We start from the raw sequence: 10,000 nt of genomic DNA, 5'->3' as shown, positions 1-10,000 counted from the left end.
GTCTGTTGCGTGGTACAGTACTGTACTGTACATGTTTGCAAAATATTTGGTATAGCGCCCCTAGTGGCGAAGTACCCACCGGCCGCCACTGATCTATATAATATATCACAATCTGTGATACACAATCACATGTAATCCAACAGATGCTCATCGTATCAGAATGCATGGTTATGGGAAATATGGCACAGTATTAAACTAAGGGGGACAGTGAGTCTTTGACTTTGCAGCTCGGCCCACTTGTTGTGCGAGAACGGGTGTTTCCAGCATAATGAGAGAATCACTCTGACACAGACTACAGGCTCATTCCACTGACCACCAGCAGGGGGCACCACTTGATCCAGCAGCTTCATGCTGGTCCTCTTCCAGATCTTCTTGATGACGGCCCGCAGCTCCTCGTTGGCCTGCTCCAGATTACCTGCAGGAGGACAAAACAACAGTCCATAACCCCTTCAACCCTTGTATGTGTGTGTGTGCGTGTGTGTGCGTGTGCGTGTGTGTGTGTGTGTATGTTTTTTCACTAACAAACTCATTTCCACTTAAAGGGGAACTACACCCAATTTCTGAATTCATACATGTTATTCCTGTGGTCTAAGACAATATTAGTGAACACAAACAGCTCTCTTCCAAATAAAAAAAACTAGAGTGCTAAAAGTCAAACCTGTTATTGGGTATAACGTCTAAAGTCTAAAGACCTGGTAGTTCGTTAGATTGAATGTCATTGTTTTAGCTACTGCCCCTTAACCGGAATGATAGATTTTCTTCGTTTTGGTCTCAAACTAAATATTTTTTCAAGCACTATCGAATAATGTCAAGATAAGACATCTAAAATGTTGCCAAAAATTAGCAACCGCCTATTGATCCTGAACAGCTCTCTCCCAAATAAAAGAGTGCTAAAACTCAAACCTGTGATGTCATTGGGTGTAAAGTCTGAAGCTGCTCCAACACACAATGCATTGGGAAAGATGTTACAGGTGACACTGAGAGCACCCAGGGGAATGTTCTGAGTATACAGGTATTTAATATATATATATATATCATCTTTTTTTTTTATAGTAAACACTATTAAAGGAGCAATAGGCGGCCATAGATTTTGGGCAGAACTTAGAAACTCAGAACTTAACTACATAAAGCCACGCCCCGCTAGGTAGCTAGAAGGCAGCTACGTGTTAGCAGCAGGCCTTTGTGTACGTACTGTTATGGGCATAACAAGCACGCGTGTCACAAGAGGGTTTGATATCATTTGACTTAGACGTGTGGTGTGTTTTTAAGTAGAACAGTGTGGCGTGTTTGTATTTTTTAGTAGTACAATGTGGTGTGTTTTTAAGTAGTACAGTGTAGTGTATTTTTATGTAGTACAGTTTGGTGTGTAGAGTTGGCACCTTTCACTAATAGAAATAAGGGACACCAATCATAGAGAAAGTAAATAGAAATACTGACATCTAGTTAAAAACACAACCAGATAAATAAGATGTAATATCCCATACCGAATCAATCTCAGGAGATGTTTCAGTCATGAAGAACTGTGAAACCTGTGCTTGGGTCCTTTGAGTTCTTATATTTCGGGAATATTTTTGTTCTCCTGAGGCATGCTGTTTGACGTCAGTCAGTCCACCATGCGCCACAGAAAACACACACCTACATACTTTGCAGTTTGCTTTATAAACATCTCCACTGACGCTTCTCCACTGACGCTATCAAGCCAGGGGTTTGCCAGTTCCCACTCACGTCTGTACTTCTGGAGGCGTTTTGTCTTTTTAGGACGCGCCGGTGGAGTGATTGATTGATTGATTGAAAACTTTATTAACAGATTGTAGAATGGGTACAGTACAGTACAGCTCAATACATACAATTGTTAAGGGGATGCAGACCAGAGAAAGACTTTCGTCTTGTTTACATCAAGGTCCCCCATTTTCAATTCATCATAGATTTTCAATTCATCATAAGTAGTGTCTGCTGTATTCAAACAGCCCGGTGATGCAGTGACTGAGCTGAGCAGAAGTAACTTGAGGATTGGCACAACCGCACAGAACGTTTTAGCAACGTGAAAGCGCAAATTCTCATTGGTCGTGAGCTGCTGAGCGCACGCCCATCATACCAGAGTTGCCAAGTCTGTTTATTTTCCGCAACTTTTGGACACAATTTTGCTTATTTTTGGCTTGTTTTTGTAGGTCGGCTGGCTAATTTCTCTCACAATACTGGCAACCTTAAAATACGGGACAAAGTGCGTCCCGTATCAGTTCAATACGGAACACTTTTAGTTTCCAATTACGGGACGATTCCGTATTTTACGGGATGGGTGGCAACCCTAGTGGTGTGTCTTTAAGTAGTATAGTGTGGTGTGTTTTTAGGTAGTACAGTGTGGTGTATTTTTAAGTAATACAGTGTGGTGTGTTTAAAGTAGTACAGTGTGGTGTGTTTTGAAGTAATACAGTGTGGTGTGTTTAAAGTAGTACAGTGTGGTGTGTTTTTAAGTAGTACAATGTGGTGTGTTTTTAAGTAGTACAGTGTGGTGTGTTTTTAAGTAATACAGTGTGGTGTGTTTAAAGTAGTACAGTGTGGTGTGTTTTTAAGTAGTACAATGTGGTGTTTTTAAGTAGTACAGTGTGATGTGTTTTTATGTAGTAGAGTGTAGTGTGTTTTTAAGTAGTACAGTGTGATGTGTTTTTACGTAGTACAGCGTAGTGTGTTTTTAAGTAGTACAGTGTGTTTTTAAGTAGTACAGTGTAGTGTGTTTTTAAGTAGTACAGCGTAGTGTGTTTTTAAGTAGTACAGTGTGGTGTATTTTTAAGTAGTACAGTGTGGTATGTTTTTAAGTAGTACAGTGTAGTGTGTTTTTAAGTAGTACAATGTAGTGTGTTTTTTAGTAGTACAATGTAGTGTGTTTTTAAGTAGTACAATGTAGTGTGTTTTTAAGTAGTACAATGTAGTGTGTTTTTTAGTAGTACAATGTAGTGTGTTTTTTAGTAGTACAGTGTGGTGTGTCTTTAAGCAGTACAGTGATGTGTGTTGTACCATCTGTTTTGATCTTCAAGGCAGTGCGCACCAACGCAAACAGAGTGGCGTTAAACATCACTGTGCCGTCACTGTTCAGAGGCATGTTCATGGCCACCAAACGCTGGAGGAAGAAGAGGGAGGATTTAATGCTATTAACATAATATAACCGGTCCTCTAATAATGCTCTATATGTGTGTTTGTGAGAGAGGGAATGATGGAGGAGAGGAGGAGAGGAGAGGAGAGGAGAGGAGGAGAAGAGAAGATTAGAGGAGAGAAGAAGAGAGGAGAGAAGAAGAGAAGAGAAGAGGAGAGGAGAAGAGAGGAGAAGATAAGAGAGGAGAGGATAGGAGAGAAGAGAAGAGAGGAGAGGAGAGGAGAGAAGAGGAGAGAAGATGAGAGGAAAGAAGAAGAGAGGAGAAGAGGAGAGAATAGAAGAAGAGAGGAGAGAAGAGAAAACAGGAGAAGAAGAGAAGAGAAGAGAAGAGAAGAGATGATAAGAGATGAGAAGAGAACATGAGAGAAGATAAGAGAGGAGAAGAGAAGACACCTTGCAGGCCACTCTATGAGGACACAGTTTGCCAAAGCCGAGAGGAGGTTGTATCCGTCGGAGCAGAGTGACAACATCCAGATGTTTAATTCTGCCCCTGTGAGACAGAGGAGTGGGACCCGATAGGTCAGTTACAAATGGACTTTATTGAACTGATTATTGACTTCACACAAGCAGTGATACATGAAGGTACTTACTTTGCCTCTGGGTCATACTCAGACCAGATTCTTTTGAACTCATCTAAGTGGTGTGGGCCCAGAATGGACCAATCGCGAGTCAGATAGTCAAAGTTGTCCATGATGACAGCCACAAACAAATTGATAATCTGGAAATACACAAGCATGAAACATTTATCAAAATAACAACAATTCTACAAATGCATTAGACGCAAAAACTGGGTCTAGGTGTACTGCAATGGAACCCAAAACCCAGAATGACCCCTCAACCACCACCAGCATTACTAAACCGGACAAAGGGAAACAGATGGCAGATGTACCAGGAAGGCGCAGAGCATGTAGAAGGTGATGAAGTAGATGATGGCGAAGCCGCTGCCACACGTCATCTCCTCCCCGGGGTTGTAGTCCGACTCCGGGTCGCACAGCTTCCCCGCCACGCAGGCCAGCATGATCTCCTGCCAAGCCTCACCAGTGGCACACCTGTTACACACACACACATGCGAGTCAAGGACAGCGCATTGTCTATGATCCCCGACTGATGTAGTGGTAGTGGTAGTGAAAGGGTTAGTAGGCCCATCGGAGACAGAAATGTATGTGCACTGAAAGAGTGAGTTTTTCATAATATGTGCCCTTTAAAATATACCCTTTTGAATGAAAAGGTACCATGCCAATTGTATTACAAAAGAAAGACATTAAAGTCACACTGTACTTTGCATAAAAAAAAGAAAGAAAAAAAAGAAAAAAAAAAAACTATCCAGTATAACACTATTACTACTGTGTACTGAGCACTGTGACTTTATATTGTGGTCTTGTGCTTTTGCTATCATTCAGGTAAATCATATACACACATTTCTCAGTTCTCGATACAAATTGGTGTTCCGATGCTTAATGTGACAGAATATTTTAGTTATGTAGTAATTGTACTTATTTGCTGCCACCAACTTGCCTCTGAAGAATTTTGTTTAGATTCAAGGACCACATTGGAAATACTGTACGAGTCTGTGGCTTTGTGTCATCTGGGTCATCCTTGATAATCCTTTACACATTAGATCTGCCCCACACCCTACCTCTCCTCACTGGCATTTCATTCAGGTTGAGCCGTACATCCGTGCTTCTATTTTGACTGTGCATTTTATATAGTATTTTTCTGTTGCATTTGTATTGTTATATGTGTAGTACTAATTCTCTTTGTGTAAATTGTGCACCTTGTGTTGTATTTCTATTAGTATTGTATTTACATAATTTTTGTACTTTTGTGCAGCACATGTTGTTTTTAAATGTGCTATATAAATAAATCTGACCTTGACCTGACCTCGATGCTTTGTATATTTCTGATTTGCATTTTTCCCCACATTTGTCGGAATAAACTAAACCATTTCCCATCACAGATTCCCCCCCCCCCCCCCCCCCCCCGGTCCAGCAGACCTGAAGAGCAGCAGCACGGCTTGGGGAAGGTCTGGAAGTTGTTGTTCCTGTTGATGTGGGTGTTGTCCACCATGGCTATCTTACCAAACACCTGGAACACAAAACATGGACCTTAATATCATGACAGACATTAAAGGAGAACTACTACAATTGTGATAAAACTCACACTTGTGTTGTCATCGGTTATTAAGTCTGAAGCTGCTCCATAGATGGTGATTGGGAAAGACGGTATAGTTCCAGGGGCTTCCCAGCTAAATTATAATAGTTCAATTTCACTCATATTTCATTCACTAGAAGAATAACCCGATTCTGGTGATAGGTTTCACTCTCCCCACCTACACACATTATAGACTATGGAAGGCTGGACTAACAGTCCACGTCTAAAAACAATGACCTTCTCAGATAGGGGTCCCGGAGACAAATCAAATGGTGGTTTCCCTGACCTATTACGCGTCAATGTGGGGGTCCTTGACATGAAAAAGTTTGAGAACCTATAGAAGTATAGAGGAGCACCCAGGGGAATTGATTGATTTGATTTATTTGAAAGGGAAAGATACAAATACATAGATAATGCCTGTATCGTAGTGTTTGTAGCCAAAGCTAATTTGCAACACCAGTAGGGCTAACATAAAACATTATAAAATAGGAAATACAGTAGGTAAATAAAAAGGTAATAAAAGCAGTTAGTGTACAAAGTAGACATGCCCTTACTAACATTAGATACACAGATACATGATACACCATTACATACACCTGGGATGACACTAGGGAATGTTCGGAGTATACAGGTATACAGAACACTAGAGAATACAGCTCATTTGGGTTTAAAATCTCAAAACAAGCATCCTGTGGGTCCACAAATTCTCTCTCCCATTCATTGTCAATGGAGCAGCGCCACACTTTGTACCTGATGACATCACAGGTCTGAGTCTCACTTCTCTGGAGAAGTAACACAATATTATTGTATTTGAGTAGGGTGGAGTGCCCCTCTAACCGCTCTACCACCTGCCAAGGTGAGACTGAGTGGAGAGAAAGACTTGAAGAGATTATAAGTAGGGATGTCCGATATTATCAGCCTACCGATATTATCGGCCGATATTGGCATTAAAATGTAATATCGGAAATTATCGGTATAGGTTTAATTTAATTAAAAAAAAATTAAATATTTTTTTTACATTTATTTAACCTTTATTTACCCAGGAAAGCAAGTAAGAACAAATTCTTATTTTATTTATTGTCAAAAGTATACATAATGTTGTGTTAATTCCACAACAAGAGATATGTAATGTTAATTATCTGAAATTATTCAGATAATAATTTATTATCTGTTGATATCGGTATCGGTATCGGAAATTAAGAGTTGGACAATATCGGTATATCGGATATCGGTAAAAAAGCCAATATCGAACATCCCTAATTATAAGCATCTCCAAGTGACTGACCTGCATGCCGATAACGGCGTAGATGAAGAACAGCATGGCTATCAGAAGAGCAACATAAGGCAGGGCCTGTGAAACAGAGAGGGACAGGAAGTAGGTGCAGGTTAACATCGATGCCTCAATACATTGGATATTGCTCTCAGTCAATAGAGTGGCAAAGTCATGTCGTCACTTTGATAGAGTGGCAAAGTCATGTCGTCACTTTGTACGTTATGCCTTTAATCAGCATTCCTGCCATTTGGGGCGTGTTCCTAAATCACTAAGGTGAAAGGGTGCCACACTCTCTCCATAGGTATCAAGGTTTATTAGGTTAGAATGTTAAAAACATGACATTTCGGTCAAGGAGGCCTTAATTTTTCTGTTGAACCCTTTTTTACTTTTTTTTTTTTACAACAGCTAATGTCAACTTTGTTTGAAATCTTAGTTCAGAAAATACGTTCACAAAGTTGATATTAGCTCATGCATAGTGTGTCGCGTGAACCTCTATTCAGCGCAGACTTTATATTTGGTACATTTAAAAAAAAATGCCATTCATATTTATCATAGAATAACAAGATTATGTCGTAGCTACAGTATGTTCTGAACCTTTGTCACCAAGTACAATTCCTGTGGATTTATTACATAGGGCAAAGTGACTTCACAGCCCACAGAACACTGTCAGACACGGCCACCTCTGCGACCTGGTTACGGCCTGCTGGCACCTCACCTGGAAGGATTTGATGAAAGTCCACAGCAGGGTGCGAATGCCCTCGCCTCTGCTCAGCAGCTTGACCAATCGCATGACTCGGAACAGCCGGAAGAAGGTGATGGAGATGCGAGCGCTGTCCTCCGTGTTCTGAGCGGGGGGGGGGGGGGGGGGGGGGGGAAACGAGAGGTACAATCAGAGGAGATGAACGTATGGGCCCGCTGCGCGCAGAGTCCCTGGCCGTGCTTTGTCCAGAGGAAGCGGCTCTCTCAGTCTCACTACAAGACACATATGGGCTGATAAAGCATCACTGCATCTTTAAGTCCACTCGGCAGGGGGGGGGGGCTGAAAGCCTTCCAAGCAAACTTCCGAACGTTTTCCGAATTTCGATTGTTTGGTGGTATTAGATGAATTCATGACGATCGCAGCGCAATAATTTGATACATTCAAAGAGAGTAGTCTCTCATGCAGTGAAGCTTTAGTAACTGATGTGTTTCTGTGAGTCTGTGTGACCAAAGCACTGCCTGCGGCTCTGCGGCTGTACTGTATACAGACCTGCAAGGAGGGGAAGCAAGGAGGAAAAGCATGCTGGAGAGAAAACCTTGCCGTACTTGATAGAACATAATCTGCACAAGCATGGCACCCTCGATCCAGAGTCACTCCATGCCAAGCATGGCACCCTCGATCCAGAGTCACTGCATGCCAAGCATGGCACCCTCGATCCAGAGTCACTGCCAAGCATGGCACCCTCGATCCAGAGTCACTGCATGCCAAGCATGGCACCCTCGATCCAGAGTCACTGCATGCCAAGCATGGCACCCTCGATCCAGAGTCACTGCATGCCAAGCATGGCACCCTCGATCCAGAGTCACTGCATGCCAAGCATGGCACCCTCGATCCAGAGTCACTGCATGCCAAGCATGGCACCCTCGATCCAGAGTCACTGCATGCCAAGCATGGCACCCTCAATCCAGAGTCACTGCATGCCAAGCATGGCACCCTTGATCCGAGTCACTGCATGCCAAGCATGGCACCCTCAATCCAGAGTCACTGCATGCCAAGCATGGCACCCTTGATCCAGAGTCACTGCATGCCAAGCATGGCACCCTCGATCCAGAGTCACTGCATGCCAAGCATGGTACCTTACTGTAGGTCTAGAGTCAGTGCATTAACTGTCACAAGCATGATACCCTCAGTCTAGAGTCACTGCATGGCAAGCATGGTACCTTAGGTCTAGAGTCACTGCATTAACTGTCACAAGCATGGTACCTTAGGTCTAGAGTCACTGCATTAACTGTCACAAGCATGGTACCTTAGGTCTAGAGTCACTGCATTAACTGTCACAAGCATGGTACCTTAGGTCTAGAGTCACTGCATGGCAAGGATGGTAGCTTAGGTCTAGAGTCACTGCATGGCAAGCATGGTAGCTTAGGTCTAGAGTCACTGCAGCATGGCAAGCATGGTAGCTTAGGTCTAGAGTCACTGCATGGCAATCATGGTAGCTTAGGTCTAGAGTCACTGTATAGCAAGCATGGTAGCTTAGGTCTAGAGTCACTGCATGGCAAGCATGGTAGCTTAGGTCTAGAGTCACTGCATGGCAAGCATGGTACATTCGGTCCAGAGTCAGTGCATGAACTGTCGCAAGCATGATACCCTCGGTCTAGAGTCACTGCATGCGGAGTCACAGTGAGACCAACCCGACTGGGTCAGTTGGGGGGTGTCAAGGGGGGGGGGGGGGGGGGGGGTTGAAGGTCAAAGCTGGGTGGCCTGATCCCAGGAGTAATCCATGGGTCCCTGGCACAGACCCACACAACAGGGGTCACGGCAGAGACCATGCAGCGCGTGTCAACAGTACAAACGTGAGGAGCGGCCATTAAAAGCCACTCCCACTAAACAGGGGGAGGGGGGGGGACGCACACTGCCACGTTTGAGTGACACACTCTCCTTAAAAAAATTTAAAATCAAACAACCCAAACAGTTTAAGAAAATGAAAATAGCTAAAATCCTCAGGATATAAGAAGCAAACAAAACCAAACACCTGAGGGTAAAATGGCTAAATCAAAATACAAACAAACGGAAACCTTATCATGAAAAAACAGAACTGAAACTGAAGCTTAAGATTCCAGGAAATAGAATAGACAACAGAAAAAAGAAAAAAAGAAAATAAACAAATCCAAATATGGGCATGGCCCTGAGAGGGGTGTGTTCTTACCCCCGATTCATCCACCTGAGGAGCCTCCGTTGGCTTTAAAATCAAAGACCTGTATTAATGACTTATTACACAACGTTACCACGACCCACAGGCCTCCCACACGCAGGGTCACTTAAAACACTTTAAAGACACGTAACAAGGTCCTAATGAGACACGCCAGGACACGCCAAGACGGGAAGACACGACTAGATCACCACGCTTATCACATACATTTGGAAACCGACAGAACAATACCATCTTAATGTTACACCGGGATAGCGGTAGACATTAAACTACAGTCACGGTAAGGACAGACGTACAATGTAATCTTAACGCTTTAAACGTTTAAGACGGCCACACAACAAGTCTGTGACGCTCGACAAAAGAATCCTATTTGGGACTTATACATGTAAGACTGACAGGAAACATTCAATCTACTACAATACGAAGTGACATATAAGACTTATTGACACACAACTTTATCACTCCCCTGTGTAATGGTAATGACTAGCATGATTTAATGACTTTCTAGTTTAGACACAA

General features: G+C 42.9%; 1 protein-coding gene across 1 annotated transcript in view; it reads right to left on the bottom strand.

The window, feature by feature from the left end:
• The window catches only part of LOC311229557 (voltage-dependent L-type calcium channel subunit alpha-1D-like), a gene marked incomplete at both ends in the record, with an annotated part of 164,306 nt that overhangs the window by 18,746 nt on the left and 135,560 nt on the right, over window positions 1-10,000 (bottom strand). The window contains 10 exon segments of the mRNA XM_084315633.1: window positions 314-415; window positions 3,013-3,115; window positions 3,542-3,638; window positions 3,739-3,866; window positions 4,038-4,197; window positions 5,143-5,164; window positions 5,167-5,233; window positions 6,585-6,650; window positions 7,288-7,416; window positions 9,479-9,511. Of these exon segments, the coding sequence (XP_084171759.1) occupies window positions 314-415; window positions 3,013-3,115; window positions 3,542-3,638; window positions 3,739-3,866; window positions 4,038-4,197; window positions 5,143-5,164; window positions 5,167-5,233; window positions 6,585-6,650; window positions 7,288-7,416; window positions 9,479-9,511 (907 nt within the window).

Source organism: Notolepis coatsorum, assembly GCF_963971535.1.
Source record: "Notolepis coatsorum genome assembly, chromosome: 6".
Taxonomy (NCBI): domain Eukaryota; kingdom Metazoa; phylum Chordata; class Actinopteri; order Aulopiformes; family Paralepididae; genus Notolepis; species Notolepis coatsorum.
This window is presented reverse-complemented; position numbering and strand designations above follow the sequence as displayed.